This window comes from Sebastes umbrosus, chromosome 15 (assembly GCF_015220745.1).
Source record: "Sebastes umbrosus isolate fSebUmb1 chromosome 15, fSebUmb1.pri, whole genome shotgun sequence".
NCBI classification, from domain to species: Eukaryota; Metazoa; Chordata; class Actinopteri; order Perciformes; family Sebastidae; genus Sebastes; species Sebastes umbrosus.
Window position 1 is genome coordinate 21,658,935 of NC_051283.1, and position 16,906 is coordinate 21,675,840.

The following is a 16,906-nucleotide window of genomic DNA, read 5'->3' on the forward strand; positions in this document are numbered from 1 at the left end:
CTTTCAGAAACGTCCTGCGGAAGGCCAATGAGAAGCTCAGCCAGGTGCTGGTTGACGTCCTGAAGACTACAGCAGCAGCGGAGGAAACGATTGGCCTCCACATGCAGAGAGCTAACACTGAGCCCGTCAGGCCTCACGCTGCAGGCAAGTCACATCAGGTCTCAGTAATAGTTCAGGGGGAATGCTTGCGTTTATGTTTGGGCAACAGGTTCAACAGCCCATCAACTCAAATCCATGTTGGTTCAGATGTTGGTAGTTAGACATCAGAAAACCTGCGAAATATAATTATGTGTGCACTCACTACAGACTTATGTTTCTGCAGTTTTACACCATTGCAGCTGTACTTGCATCGAGACATTTTATAGAGCTTCAAATTAGTTTGCATTTATTATGTCTTGATAACAAAAACAATTGGAAACCAAGCAGTGCAAACCTGTTTTAAATCACACTTATTGGAGTTTTTAAATCTGTTTTTAATTGGACTTCAACGAACAACACATCCAGAGTGTTGCTGGCAGCCACGACTGCAATTTAAGATAACCTCCTCTTCTGCTAATATACTGTCGTCCGGTGCAACGGATCAATACTGCACCATGACTACATGATGCTATTGCGTCCTCTCTTTCTTTTTCTATACTGGAAAAAACACACCATCACTAAGTGTACGCATGCACATGTACAGTTGTCACGCACAAATTCAATGGGATCAAATGCAAATAACATCTCGGACAGTTAGTCCTGTGAGTCAGAGAGATATCAGATTTGCCTGCCGTCTGAATGGTTCATTATCACTGACTCCATGGGAGCTAAAGACAACAACGTCTCATGTTAACACGCTAATATTTACTGTAGGTGTTTCATGGGACTCGACACTTCTGTGTTTGTTTAATTCACAGTTTTTTCCAATAACCTAATAATGCCAGTTTTGTTTTGATCTGTTTCTTTTCCTAAAAAAAATATCTCCTAGAATATGCCATGTTGTTATATTGGGTTGCATATGACTTATTGTGTTTGACTATAGGCCTGCTGACACTTTACACATTGTGATTAAATTGTGTAATAACCAGCTACTTGCATAATAACTTTAATCTGCGTCTATGCCTTATAAGATCCACTGCTCTATCTCGGTGTGTTGTTCCAATACGAAGATGTTTTCATATGAAGGAACTTGTACTGTAGTGTAAAAACAATATAAAGTTCTTGCTGCCTGCTGCTATCATTATAATCTCTGAGAATGTGAACGTGATGTTTCAAAGTCGACTAACTAAATGCAGATTACACCGTCATATAGCTAAAGGCCTAGTCATGTGAGCATAGTGTTCTCGTTTGAAGGAGACAATGTATGCAGCTACACCCTTATTATAGTTATATATTTAACACCATTTACATTCTGTTCTTTCATGATTATAAAGTACATGACTAGCATTTTTTAAAGGTTGCTTTGTCCTACATCAAGCCTTACACCAAATATTTTTGTCATGCGAGTTTCAAATGTTTAAGAAGCTAAATATTTATATTCTGGCAGCATTTTACATGATTGTGCTGATTATTCTCTCACAGCATCTTTGTTTATCTGTCTAAAGTTAGAACAGTTAAAAAAATAAACATCTGCAAGCTTCTCCAGGAAGCTGTAATAGAGCTATTAGTCCCAAAATATCTGTTGGTAATGTAATATACATGAGATTTGTGTGTAATATGTTTCTGCTCTTTGTTCCTCCGGTCATACCAGGTCACTCTGCAGAAGGTAACCAGGGCAGCGAGACTGCCGCAGACGATGCGAGCCTGTGGTCCGGGGAGACGGAGGCTGACGAGGGTCTGGAGGTGTCTCAGCAGATGATGGAAAGCCTGCTGCTGGGGGCGGAGACACAGCTGGAGAACGAGGAGCATCTGATGGGCATCAGCAGCCGACTCCAGACGGCTCTGGAGAAGATGTTGATGGCCATCACCGACACCTCCAACCAGGTACAAACATGTTTGGTTAATATGATTAAAAAAAGTTATTTTTATAAAACGGTAGCTATATGGTGACAGTAGTACATGAAACAGGTAACCTGAAAAAAATCATGTGCCTCTGTGTCCTCCGGTGCTCCTAACGGCATTGGCAAGATTTCACAGACCGGAGGAAAACAACCAATCAGAGCTGATCTAGCTGCCGTCTATGAGAGCCAGCTGTCAATCACTCGCGAACTCCGACCAAACGGTCAAACTAGGCAGCGCTGATCAAATATGAATCAATATTATGTTACGTTAATGCCCATTTCCCGCCTCAAATGTTTTCAGAATCATCTTGTAGTGTACGGTTTAGCTGTAAAATGAGAAAGTTTGTGACGACGTCGCCATTGTGAAATCTGGTGAAGGAACGCCAAGTGCCGGTCACATGACCGGAGCACAGCCAATAGGAACGCTCTCTCAATGAAATGACCTGTGATTGGTCAAAGTCTCCCGTCACGGACTCCGAAGGACCATTTATGTGGCAAATCATTGATTTCTTAAGTAAGTAGTCATGTAATAAGCGGCATAATGTACAGCGAGCCGGTCATTGTTGTGAAATAAACCCCTTCAGGACGATGCAAGACCCCTCTGTCGGTCGGGGTTTATTTCACAACAATGACCGGCTCGCTGTACATTATCCCGTACTTAATTAATCCGTACAAAAACTAACATGTAGAGACGACAATTCGTGTCCGGACAGGACCAGTTGCCAGGCAGCCAGCAGTATCAGTTTCCTATTCTAACTCTCTGCAAAAAAAGTATTTTCCCAAAATATAAACTATTACTTAAAAAAAAAAAATCATCACAAGTTAGAGGAGTTTCCTGATTTATGTAGATCAATATAATACAATCAAAGAATGACTAAACCAGCCTAATAATCTGACCAAGCATTTGATGCCAACTTTCAATACTCTAGTAGTATTATAGTAGTTTAAAGTCCTCTGTCAAGTGAAAAGGGTTCTTTTCAGGTTGGGACTTCAGAAGAACTCTTCACGAACAGTCCCGCATGTGTTTCTGCCTAAAATTAACCAATAAACAGAAAGCTCTAGTGACACAGGCTTTGTCATACTTTGACACAATTAACCCCCTCTGTGTGTTTCTACGCTTCGTTCACGGAGGCATAATGGGGATGAGACTGCAGAATGTGGCCGGCAACAAAGTTGGCCTGTCTAGAATTCACACACACAAAAGAGCCGCCTCATTCCCAGTGGTTGCCTATAGATACGAGCCGTATTTACACTGAGCTTTTGTCTGGTCGATCAGCCTATCATAGCAAGCCAGTGGACAGAACAACTCCACCCCCCCTCAGGCCGTCCAGGCAGTGCGCTCGCCGTGTCCAGTGTCAGTTTAACTGGGCCATTGAATGTGTTACTGTAACTGGCTGCACAGCGCATCGCATCTTCCCGTTGGCTGAAAATCATGCGTTACTCACGCTGAGATGGGTTTTTATCTTGCCGATCTAAAAATAACTTTAAAGAAATTTCAGGCCGAGCATCACTGTTGTTCCAGCATCCATCTGCATTGCAGAGTCACTGTCGATTTAATGTTATCTAGTGAATCATTTGGATGTTTTTTAATGTATTTTGTATCATAGAACTGAGATTGATCTGACTAATTGATCTCCTCTGTTTATTATTTTTTAGAATTATTACAGATGTACTGTGGCACTATACACTATGTACATTTCTATACCTCAGTGTCACAAACGCAAGAATTGTTGGTTTGCTCCACTAACAAAAACTTGTTATGATAGTTAAGAATAAAGCTGAAATGATGATTTGATAAATCTGCAACAGTTTTGATAATCGTTTACTTTTCATTTACATTTTTTTAAGCAAAAATTCACAGGTTCCAGCTTCAAAAATATAAATATTTGCTGGTTTTCTTTGTCTTCAAACAGGCAATTATATATGTCAAAATTAGTTCTGTGAAATTGTGATTTTTCTTTCTATTCTATTCCGACATTTTATCTTTTAACGGCTAATAAATTAGTCAAGAAAATACTCAAAAGTGACGAGAATCATTAGTCGCGGCCCCATTAAAGACCCGCTCTAGACTTTACGAGCAGATTACATGTTACACTGTTTACATCCTCTCCAAGTACACACCATTAACGGCACAATAAACTTGTAATCAACAATGCCTCTTAATGGTTTGTTCAATGATTTCCCTGCCGCTATTGATCCGATGTACATTAGTCTTGTCTGTGAGCGCCAGTGCCGGACCGCCACGTCTTGCCTGAGAAGCGAGATTGATGCAAGGAATGTTAAATATCTTTTGTTGAACTGCGGCTGTAAATAATTTGCCTCAGGAACGTGTTTGCTCACTCATTGCTCACTCCGATTATCTGCCGGTGAGACGTGGAAATTGTTTGTGTGCAAGTCAGTATGACAGTTGACATGCCAAACAGAGAGAGTCGCTGGGGCCAAGTGGCAGCATGTCAGGACGCCTTAATTGCTTCTTTCTAGGGAGGGAATCCGGTTTGACAACTTTTTGTGGGAAGGGCGTGTGTTTGTGTCTGTGTGTGTATAGGAAGATCTATTTGCAAATCTACCTGGCTCACTGGCTCTAATGACTGAAGCCACACCTGAGTCCCTCCCACTTTAGCTGAACAGTATCCTGCTGTGTGCGATCAATGTAGGAAGTGGGAAAAATCCTCCTCTTGAGAGGTGAAAACTGCCCCGGAAGTCTGGGATTTAATCTTTTATTTAAAGCACGTGGGTAAACGGGGGTCAAAATGAGTGTAACTGAGTGACAGTAGCCTGCCTGGGGGGGAAGTAAAACTCGCCTGACAGGACCGAGAGATCTGGCTACAGTGAGTAATATTATGGTATGAGCTGGGGAGCATGCGTGGACAGAGGGAATGACAGCAATCCCAGGAGGAAGTAAGAACGCAAGAGTGAAAGACTGAAGATCCGAGCGCTGTCCTTTCACCCTCGGCTGGCTGCCGCTCGGACTAAACAATTAAAAGAGGCCTCCCTGCAGGTCGGGGTTGCTACGGCGTCATAGTATTGTTAATGAATCTCCAGAGAGGGAGAGAGAGCAGAGAGAGAGAGAGAGGAGAGCAAACTGGAGCAGACGTGGGGGTGTGAGCTCTACCGAGCGGCATGATATGGTTACACTCTGAGGAAAGAAGGTCAGAGAGAACAGAGAGAGAGGGTTGGAGATCTTCAAAGAGGATATAAAGAGAAGAAATGCTCGCGTTTGTGTTTACAAACCTCCTGTGGTCGTGTTCAGGAATGCCTTTTAAGCTGCCGGACCAAGATGTGAATTCCACCTGCTGTCGAGGATGACACAAGGACCGTACAAATTCACACCGTTCCCGGATGATTTCCTCTCTCAATATTTACCTGGAACTCGTTCTACCTCCACCCGGCAGCATGTGACCGAGATGACGTGAATGTCACCCTCTCCAATTGTTGTTTACTCTTCTTGTCTGTGAGGCAAACACATAGAAACTGTTGCTTGGAGCTATCCACAACGCTGCTCACTGCTTCATTCCCCACTGGACTTTATTCCTCATTTGCGGTTGCTCAGCTCAGCCCGACGGATCACGGCAAATGGAAACCTTTTTTCGATGACACCAGGAAAGCAACTCCAACATAACAAACCGAGGTTGGAAGTTCTACCTGCGTCCATCTATCTCTCACCATGGATTCCTACCGGTCCTACTGGAACTCAAGCTCTGTGCAGAGCAAGACGTGGATGGAAGGGGAGGACCAGGATGTGTACGAGGTGGAATCCCGCGTGCCCCTACCACGACCTTTCCCGCTATGCAACACCTTGAACGAGAAAAATGCCGTAGTGGTGCAGACGCAGATCTCTCATGTCAATCACAGAACTAATGGTCACCTTCTTAAGGTTGTCTCCAAAATCTCCCTGCCCACTCCTCCTTATACAGTAAGTTTACACCTGGTAAATGCACTGTAACTGTACTGAGCTGGAGTCCGTACATTGGATGGAGAAAACTGTGCCGTTGATTCATTTTTATACAACTAGAAAAGCAATTTCTGAAGAAATTGCAGTGTGAATGCTAGATGCTGAAGAGCTTTAATCTGTATGAAGAAAGATACAGAATCAGAATCAAAAGATTATGAATCAGTAAATAAAAGTTGTAATTGCATGAAAAGCAGCTGAAGCCTTACAAATAGTTAGTTCTGAGTTCCCTGTTAAGAAAGTTACCTTCTGGGGCTTTTATTTTGAAAAACTAGGTGAATCCTTAGTTTCCTGTTAACATACAAAAAGGGGAATTTTACCAAGCTCCAAACAAAGTTAAATATTTCAAAAAGTACAATTGGGATGAATGAAAGTTGAATAATAACCAGAATCTATGGAAGATGTGGAACATTTTACAGTTTGAATGGAGTTTCTAGGTGAAAGTATGAATGAGCAGTGAAGAGCATTCACACCAATTACCACAGTTATGTGGTTAAGGTCTGCACATGCAGATGTGATGTAAGTTTAATGTTATTCCACGTAGGAGCACAGCAGCTCTTTCTGTGCTGCTTTTTGTAATAGCAGGTGAAAGATTATATGACTTCTATGTGGCAGGGTCACGTTACCACTTCCTGGTTCCCATAATGTTACAATGAGACCTTTGCTCAGGGAGATACGGTAATCTATGGAGAATAACTGTGGGGTGAATGTGAGCGTGCTGACGGGTTATTGCATTATGATGACTTCATTGCTGTGCCGCACGGAAAAAGATGCCTTCTGTCACCTGACCTGAAGGTCATCATACAAATGTGATATCAATATCTCTGTTACATCTGCACATAACCTCGCTTTGTTATTGACTTTTGTACAAGTTGCCTTTTGGTCCAACGCCAGTGCACTTATGTTGAAGTCTGTCTGCACGTTATGCACAAAACCATGAACTGTGTTGTCAAACCATTTGTAATACAGTAGTATATTCTTAAAGGTGACAACTAAATGCTTTTATGAGTAAGTTAAAAAATAACTTTCTTAACTTGATTGAGCAATTTTCTTTTAAATGAATCATACTGGTGTTGAACTTAAACGTATCTCATATATTAAGTAGACAAAATCTGTTTTCCAATGGGCTGGAATCAATATCTTGATATTAAAAAGGATATTTTCTGTCACGTTGTGTGGTAAATGTACGTATGTAATGTGTACAATAATCAAATGGCCACCTTGACATCACCCGGTTTGGAAACTAAACTTTTTATATGTAGAAAACAACAACTTTGATAACTGATTTTGTTTGATTTTAATTACAACAGAAACTTGTTTTGCAATAATGCTAATAATTGCTAATATATGATTCAGCTGAAAGCGATGAGCGATAGAATTATATAATGGCCCAGCTCCTTTTTCAAACTTGCAAACCGCTGATTTTAACGGGGCGATCGAGTGATTTTATGGTCACTTCCATGAAATAGAAAGTGTAAAAGATTGGTCAAAGGATGACATATCCTGACTTTTAGTTCTTTAGTGTTTGTCAAGCAAAAATACTGGATCCCACACTTCCAATAATGCAGCTTAATAGTGTCTTTCATTAGATCCTTAACACTTCCATCCATCCATCCTTCCGCGGGGGGGACTGGAGCCAGTCCCAGCTGACATTGGGTGACGGCGGGGTTCACCCTGGACGGGTCTCTTAACACTTCCTTTCAGTTAAAAAATGTTAAGTCTTGGGCCCAAGCCGAGATGACATCATCACCTGCCAAAGACCTTATACAGCTGTTTTCACCGGCTGAGTAGTTGTCCTCGAGACGAGTAAACTGATCTTCATATGTAAAATTGGTGGAGTACTCCTTTAGGGCAACGAAGCCTTTTCAATGTTGCAAGTCTTCCTTCCCTAACTCTTCTGCTTGTGTGACTCTTTCCTCTTCCCCCTCTCAGCTTGAACATGCCAAGATGACCCAGACCGAGCTGATGCGGGAGTCCTTCCACCACAACCGGGAGATGAACGAGCTGCTGCAGAAGCAGGAGGAGCTGCAGGAGAGGCTGTCCGAGGAGTCCCGGGCACGCGAGCAGCTGGCTCTGGAGCTCCACCGCGCTGAGGGTCAGTTTCTCTGGATAACGCAGCTTTCAACATGAAAAAAAATCTCTGTGTGTATAGAGTTTCTCTGACGTTTACTTTAGTTTGATTTGAGTCTGTGCAGAACTACCATCCACTGTCAGCAGCTTCTAATATAGATCTTCTTCAATGCAGCCTCCTCATAGGAAGAAATGCAGTACACGCTGTTTCTCTATGGACTCTAATGATGATGTGACAATGTGTGTCTGTATGTCAGAATGATTAGAGAAAACAGAGAGCATGAGGATGAGCTGAAGTGAAAAAGCATCTGTTTGGGGGAGGGAAGGAGGGGGTGTTACAGGGAGTGATGGGATCAGCTGTTTGAAAGGGAGAGTAAAGGAGTGTGACACCATCTGTGGTGAGAAATCGACAAACGGTAATTTCTGTTTGTCAGACTGTCTCTGATTTGTGTTTGAACGTCTGATTGCGACGTGTGACAACCAAATTATGAGGGCTCAATTCTGGAGGTGAAAAGTGAAATCTTTAAGCTTGATTATCTCGATTCACCAAGAAGTCAGTGGCCAGTCGTTGACAACAGTTTAAGTGCTGTGACCGATCTTATTGGGGGGGACTCGATGTCCCATCCCTGTCAGAGACAGCTGGTTCACGAGGGTCAACTGTTACAATCACATCCACTCTCTCTCTCTCACGCACACACCAGTCGACTTTAGGTCTCTCACACTATTTGGCAAATGTACATGTACATGTCATTTCTTTCTTTCTGGCTTTGTTTACACACTGAGCAATGGTGAGTTTTGTAGCTTTTTCTAATCACATCATCTTTAGTAGCATCCTGTTACGATGTTTGTTTTCTGTAATCCTACAGAGGCGTGAAGATTAGCAAATATTTGCTGTCATAAAAAGTTTTACAGGATGGCCTATCAAAGAGCGAGACCATGTGGCAAGCTGTAGAACATTGTAGAGAATAGGACTGCAACTAATTATTTTCATTATTGATTCATCTGAGGATAATTTTATGGAATTAATCATTTAGTCTATTTTTTAATTCTGTAATTTGCTTGTTTTTGCCTTTAACAACAGTCAAAAAAAATGTTTTTGTCAAAGAAAAGCAGCAAATCCTCACATTTTAGGACTTGAAACCAGAGAATATTTAATATTCTTGCTTGAAAAATGACTGAAACAATGTCAATTGTCAAAATAGTTGCCAATTTAGTTTCTGTCGATCAACTTATTAATTTATCGACCGATTGTTACAGCTCTAATAGAGAATAAATGCTGCACCTCAAACTATCAACCTGTCTTTTCTTGTAAAATAACTACAGAGCGTCTGTGCTTATCTGGTCATGTTGCATGCGTCTTATTCATTAACTTTTATGGAGTTGCTTTAAATCTGTTAAGTCTGTGTCTGATGGACATCTTCTTGTGCAAATGCCAATGAAGAGAAAGATAGATAATTCTCCTCCTATTATGAAGACGATCCACGCAGGTAGAAGATCAGGGTGCGGCATTTTCAAACTGGTTTGGACATGGGCTCAACCTGGAAAAAAAGATCCTCTTCACTGATTGACGGATCGTATTATACGTCAGTGAAAAGGATGAAAAGTCTTCTTTTGTTATGTTTTAACAAGGGGAAAAGGCTAAGTTGCACAATGTGTGGATGTGGAATTATTGTGTCGCAGAGTAAGTGTGATTAAAGATTCCCAGGAGAGCTCTGTGTAGTTAGTGGACAATGTTTTTTTTAGCCAGTAATCTTGTGTATCGTGGAGGGATCCCTCCTTAGGCAAACTTTACACACAGCTTTGGATCCTGCTGCTTAGATGTCTGAAGAATAGTTATCTCCTGACAACACAGGTGACATTTACCTTCTGCTTTAGATAGCACACACAGAGCTCAGTGTGAGCTATAAATACAAATGAAAGTCAGAAAATATATAAATTTTACCTTTTAGACCTGGTGTCATTCTACGCCAAAGTTGCAGTTAATGAATAAATGGTTGCTCATTAGTCCGTTAGTGTGTGCGAACCCCCCGTTTCCTGTAACTACGAGATGAATACCATCCTGGTGGTTAATGCTTGCTGACCTGTGACAGAACTGTACAGTAATGATTGCATTTCATTGTGTTTACAGCTCAGTCTTGTACTTCATGTCAAGCAAACTGGGTCAGATATGCACATCACTTGTGTTCATCTCTGCATTTGTGTGCCTCGGTGTGTATGTATGTTTTAGTTTTCGGTTGTGTTGTCTGTAACCTTGGATTTTGTATCCCGGTGTTAAGTGCTCGTTCATCTGGATGGCTGCCCTGCGCGTGTGTGTGTGTGTGTGTGTGTGTGTGTGTGTGTGTGTGTGTGTGACTTAAGGCTCAAAGTAATTCCTCTTAATTCTTCTGTTAAGTGATTGCAAGAATGGGGAGGGTAAGAAAGATGCGTTAACTTTTGTGAAAGGAAAATTCTCAATTTGTATTTCAGCGCCCTTTTTTAACTGTCTTCGTCTTGCTCCGTCCTCATTCAGGTCTGATTGATGGCTACACGGGCGAACGGGCTGCGTTGGAGGAGCAGTTGCGTCAGAAGGACGAGCTCCAGCTGAGCCTCGAGCAAGAGCTGCAGGTGAGGCATTCCAGCCGCAGAGAGGAGGTAGATTAATAATTAGCTTTTTGTGTGATGGCTCATGACCTGACAGCGTTTAAAGGTAGATATTTTTATTATTTTGCCTCTGGCGCAGAACAGAAGTGACTCACGTGTCAGCACAGGTACTTAAGGTTCAATTAATTAAAATCTCTGCCAGAAGAAAAAAGATAAAATGTGTACAAATAATGTGAGATATTAGGCAGTTTTGATTCTCTTTAGGGTCATATTCATTAATCATCATGTATATATTCAGGCTCCAGCGCTTAAAGGAGTCTGGTGATATTCTATATTTGTAATATATTGTCAAGAAATCCTGTTAAAAGGCCAAAATTCAATAGTGAATTGACTATTGTCTGTGTGTCAAATATAGCTTTACAATGAGGAAAAGATAGAATATCACCAGCATTATCTTTTAAGTGACAACATATATTTACATTCAACATATTCACTCAGTGGCCACTTTATTAGGTACACTTGGACAGTTTTGTACAATCCAATACAACTGTTCTGCCACAAAGTTTACTTTTATAATAATAATAATGTTCAGCTTTTGGGAAATTGTCATAGAGGTGTTTATTCATTTATGTTCAGCATTGAAGTCATACGTAAGGGATAATGTACAGCGCACCGGTCATTGTTGTGAAATAAACCCCGACAGGGCGTTGCCGCACCGCAGAGGGGTGGACCCAGACAAAAACGGTCCGCGTTTATTACACAACTTTGTTGAATACTCGATTCTGATTGGTCAATCATGGCGTTCTATTGTCTGTTATTTCTTTATAACAGACTGTTGCTATGGTTGCAGTTCTGATCTCAGACTCTGGCGGACCGTTTTTGTGTCAAATGATTGATTTCTTAAGCAGTGTAATAAGCGTAATAATATACAGCCAGCAAGTCATTGTTGTGAAATAAAAACAACAATGCAGTCCGGGGTCCTGCATCCCCCTGTCGGGGTTTATTTCACAACAATGACCAGCTTGCTGAACATTATCCCTTACTTAGTAGTGGTGTTGTACTAGACTGCATTATATTGAGAGGTGTTTCCAATATTCTGCCCCCTCATGTATAAAAATAGGGAGGACAAAAAAAAAACAACACAATATAATGTAGTCCAGTTCAACTGCAAATTACAACCTCAATGATAAACTTAGAATTAAATGTACACATTCCCAACATTGTCGACAAAAACTGGACATTATACACTTTGTCAAGGTAGAATTTACAGCAGAGCTGATGCATTGAATTGCATTAGATTGCACAGGTGTACATATGTGTTTATATCAGGGTTTCCTGCCGGTCTGTAACTGATTGCGTTTCTCTATGTAGGTGACAGGAAGCCGGCTGAACGAGTTGGAACAGGATAGGCTTCAGATGCAGGACGAGCGAGAGCTGCTGTCACGTCAACAAGACGCCATGAGGGAAGACTCCGGGCCCCGCGAGCTTCGTACGTATCCCAGAATTCCCTCTCCGAAAATATATACTGATTTTTAATAAAAGTTATAATTTTTTCAGTTGAAAGGAAAATATATGGTCTGAACATTAAATATAGGTTCGGTTTTGTGAACTTTACATTGTAGATCAGAGTTAGCGAAAATAAGCTTAGATGAGGAAACAAAAGTATTAAATATTGTGGTGGCAGTTTCTGTTAAAACAAGACACAAACCAACGTAACAACTTGTCTTTCAGTGAATTTAATAAAAAGGCATACATTAATAACTAAAACATCTGCAGATGAACTGCAGATGGACTCACGAGCACAGCCACCTGTTGTGGACTGTGGCAAGTGAGCCCCGAATACAAAGAGTAGTCAGTATTTATACATTTAAAGCATAACATGAAGATAAGTGCAAAGAAGAAAAGAAGAGAAGGATAGAAAGTGTATCAATGTGTCAGCACACAGCAGACAACAGAGCATCACGAGACATAACAAGTATTCCAGCAATCTGCTGTTTGCAGTTACAGAGAACTAAAATGTCAGGTCACTGTCCTATGGTGACGAAGATGAACATGTGAGGCCCTGAGATTATCTAAAGGTACAGTGTTAAACTGCAGATATGAAAATTGCCATTACAATCTCAAGGCCAAGTTTCAAGCGACAGTTTGTTTGGTTATATAATTTTTTTTAAAGTTACTCACCTAAATTAAATTAATTTGGCGTGAAACATGAACCCAGAGTCAGTGTCAGCTGCATGTCATACAGCAGCTGTTATCATTGTTTTTTAGCTCCTCTTTCACAGTAATGTTCATTGACAGTATACAGACCCAGATCTGCATCTGGTTTCTGGGAAGGGGCTTACAGCTCTGATTTAAAGGTGCACCAGCCTCATGTTGATTTAATTTGTAGTTTCTTGCGTTGCTGAGGCCGAATGGAAATGATAAACATTTATGGGCCATAATTTGGCTGCATTGTCAGAGACAGGAATTCAGACCAAGGGTCAAAAAGTCAATAAAATGTTTATTTTCAGTGTAACAACACTGGGGCAACTCTTATCTGACATTTCTGCCACACTTGCTACCAGTATTTGTGCCACAAGTCATTCATTTACAGGTAATTTGCCAAGAAGTGCTCCGGAAACTGTATCTGCTAATTGTGCATTATAACTCCTGTATTATGAAAAAAGGTATCCCATGAGTCTCTGATACAATGGTGAGTATTTAAAGGTATAAACCTAAAGGGCTATTTTCCTTTCACAGCATCCTCTCTACAGCTTTAACATGCTACTGTGAAACAGACAGAAAAGCACTGCCACTTTCTATCTTCACCCGTTTCTATTCTTTATCTCTGTTCATGACAAAAAACAAGAGCATGTTACATTCCTGTGCTTTCTTATCCTCCTGTAGGCCTAGTTGAAGCTGCAATGGTTGCAGCACCTGAAGCAGGTGTGTCCACTTTGAGCATGGCTCAGTCATGTCTACTCTATGTTCTCTATAATTGTCTATCTGAGTGACAGTACATATCTCTTTAACCCTAATCCAGCAACTCACCTATAAAAGCTTGGAGCTTGCTTGCTATGGGCTCACACACTCACTCAGTTCAATCACTAACCTTTGCTTCAGCTTTTCATTTTGACTTTTTCTTTTTGTCCCAGTTCGTCACTTTTAATGTCTTGGAGTCGATGTTAGTGCTCATTTTAGCATGATGAAATGAAAGCAATCTAAAAAACAATTATATGTAATCATTAATTCCTAACTGTCAATCATCTACACTCTGAATCAAGACATGTTTTTTTGTTATATATATATTTTAGATTTGTAATTGCTGCGCTTGCAGCATTTCTTTGAGTGAGTGAGATGATTGGCCGTTGAGGAAGTCCCTCTCTTCTGCCTGTAAATGCTTATTGGGCATGGATATGGCGATGTCTGGGCTGTCCACGTGTTTGTTCTGTCATTTGTACTCTCTCACCTTGTTACTTTTGCACTAATCCTGCGGGGTTTGATCCTGGGTAAACTGGTGTTGGTTGTTAACTTCACTGGTAAAGGGCAAAGAGGCATCATGTTGGGGAATCATGTTGGGTAGCGGGGCGTTATGTTGGGAAGTTGACTGAGATGTTGGAAGAGTCTGAGGTCAGCCATGTATTCAGATGAAGCTGTAAAGCACAACATATAAAATTTCAGAGAAGAATTATTTTTTAACGACATGGCAAAAAGCTATTAAATCTAATCACATGGCTCACAGACTTCAGACTCTTCACTAGCTCCGTCTCAGCATCATGTTCGTCAAATCAAGCCTGAATGATTCATTAACTGCAGTTAGCCACCTTCAGTTGTCAGGCCGTGACCTCTGACCTCTCCTCCTTCCTCCGCTGTATCTGTAGACCTCCTGGAGGAGACGGAGAAGCTGATGAAAGAGAAGGTGGAGGTCCAGCGGCAGGCGGAGAAGGAGAACACCGACCTCCTGAAGCAGGTGAAGCTGCTGGAGGCGGAGCTGGAGGAGCAGGTCAACAGGGTGATCGAGCTGGAGCAAGCTCAGAGCACGGAGAGCGGAGACCTCCATCAGCAGGTCCAAGCTCTGGAGAAACAGCTGGACAAGAACAGGAGGTTCCTCGATGTGAGTCACAAAGAAATTCTGTATCCTCTCATGTCAGTGACAAAAGTATCATAATTGTATTCCTTTTTGGGCAGCCTTAAATCATGAATGAAATTCTTACACCATCTCTCAATGGAGATGAGATGGTTAGTCGGTTGGCAGAACATGGGAACACAAGTCATTTTTAGGCAAAAATACCAAGCAACTATGTGTTTCTAGCTCTGAAATGTAAAATAAGTGCTGCTTTTCATTCTCTTTATCACAGTAAATTAAATATCTTTGGGGTTTTAGGCATCACTGTGGGCTGTTATTGTCAATTTCATTTTCATTTTCAACATTAGTTTATTAAAGAGGACCTATTATGCTCATTTTCAGGTGACAACATTTTTATTTTTCTCATACCAAACTAGCCGCTAGGAAGGTATTATTCAAATGTGTTACTTGGTGACATCACCATGTTATGAGAGAAAAGGCGGGACTTCAAGCAAGGCGTTTCAGGCAGTTCAGTTCAGTCATTCTGACAGTCCGATTAATTAAATTAAATAAATTAAATTAATTGAATACATTAAATAATGAATTACCATTTTATTGAATTTTTATATAAACATTGTAATATTTTGGTCAACAAATAAAGTGACTCCTATATATGTAAAATAATAATAATAACAATAAAATAAAAAAACGCACAAATCAAAGGTATATTCCTACATTAATATGTCCCATAATCTAATCGAATTTACAAGAAACAGTGAGTATTATGTACACGGTGTGTGCTTTACTTCAAGATCTTTTGACAGTCAGATTAATTTGAATGTCGGGCTCACTGATGACTGCTAAAAATTCAAATTACAGCTTCAGGCTCAAGCTAGTCAACGTATCTAAAATATGTCTCAGAATAGATTTTATTGAGTGTATTGTGAGAGACAAAATTTAATTGAAACTCAACACATAGACACTTGCTCTCCCTACGAGTTTTTTGACAAGCAAACCAGTTTCTCAACACGTGCATTTGTCTGTGCAAATAAGGCGAGCCTGAAGATCAGATTTAACACTTTCATATTCCTGTCTTTATTTTGGTCATCCAGGAACAAGCTGTGGACCGAGAACACGAGAGGGACTTCTTCCAGCAGGAGATCCAGAAACTGGAACAACAGCTGAAGAATCCACAGAAGCTTCAGGCTGGCTCCGAGCAAAGAAACCGAGAGGTAACAGGAGAACGCTCCGTTCTCTGCCAGAGGACTAGGCATTTAATAGAGATGCTTATTTTTTTGAACACAACACTGTTGTTGAGGCTATGAAGAGTCACACAGCAGAACAATAGAGCTGGTAGAATTACCTGTGCGGCCTCGAAAATAACACCAAATAGTCGGAGTGTTGCAGACGGAAGAGTGAGAGTGGGATTAATGTTCGTCCTTGTAAGTTGTATAATAGTCGGGTTTTAATAGCACGATCATCAAATACACAATACAGAGGGAGTGATACGATTTGCTAAAGTTAATCACTGCTGTGGTGCGGCTGTTACCCAGATACAAAATGTTGTCAAAAATAAGGCCATGTGTTTGTATGAAATGCATTTTGACATAAGGACAATTACATGATATGTCATTTAAAACCCCTGATATCAGATTTCAGAAGTGAAGGAGGCCACGACTGATTTGATTTGCTCAGTGACAACTGTTGACAATTTACAGGCTGAATTCAAATGATTTAGCTTAAAGTTGCACTAGTCAACATGTTTATTTTAACAATGGATTAAGTGAAGACGTGTAATGTGAAAGGTGTCGCTTGTAGTGACGAACCCACAGAGATTTATCACCCTCTCACCTGCAGCTGGAGTGTATTTTGTCACATTTCCACTGCATGTTACGGCACGGCTCTACTCAACTCGCTCTTTTTTTAGTTTTTTCATTAGCAAAAGTTGTGGATAGTACCTGGTCATGTTTTTGGTACCACCTTGGTTGAGGTTCTGAGTGAGCTGAGCCGATACTAAAAGGTGGAGTTAAAACGCTACAGACCACCGATTGGTCAGAGAGAACCGTCAGCGTGGCACAGGACATCCTGCACAAACCTGTCATTTTTAAATAGTCAAGCTACCGTCAGTTGGTCGTGTCTAAAAGTTAACCTTTAAATCACGAAAACTTGTAAAAACTCATGCGAGACTACCTGCACGACGTTCTATCCTAACCTTAACTATTTGAGGTCAATGCCTAACCTTAACCATCTCGCGAGAGTTTCGAAATTTGCGTGATTTAAAGG

General features: G+C 40.9%; 1 protein-coding gene across 6 annotated transcripts in view; it reads left to right on the top strand.

The window, feature by feature from the left end:
• The window catches only part of akap9 (A kinase (PRKA) anchor protein 9), a 70,893-nt gene that overhangs the window by 36,283 nt on the left and 17,704 nt on the right, over positions 1–16,906 (top strand). For 5 of the 6 annotated variants that reach the window (XM_037793749.1, XM_037793751.1, XM_037793750.1 and 2 more), the window contains 8 exons: positions 8–144; positions 1,730–1,962; positions 7,861–8,023; positions 10,508–10,602; positions 11,950–12,067; positions 13,465–13,503; positions 14,439–14,671; positions 15,736–15,855. In XM_037793749.1, the coding sequence (XP_037649677.1) occupies positions 8–144; positions 1,730–1,962; positions 7,861–8,023; positions 10,508–10,602; positions 11,950–12,067; positions 13,465–13,503; positions 14,439–14,671; positions 15,736–15,855 (1,138 nt within the window). The remainder of the gene's footprint in view (positions 1–7; positions 145–1,729; positions 1,963–7,860; positions 8,024–10,507; positions 10,603–11,949; positions 12,068–13,464; positions 13,504–14,438; positions 14,672–15,735; positions 15,856–16,906) is intronic. The other variant, XM_037793752.1, reaches the window with a different exon arrangement.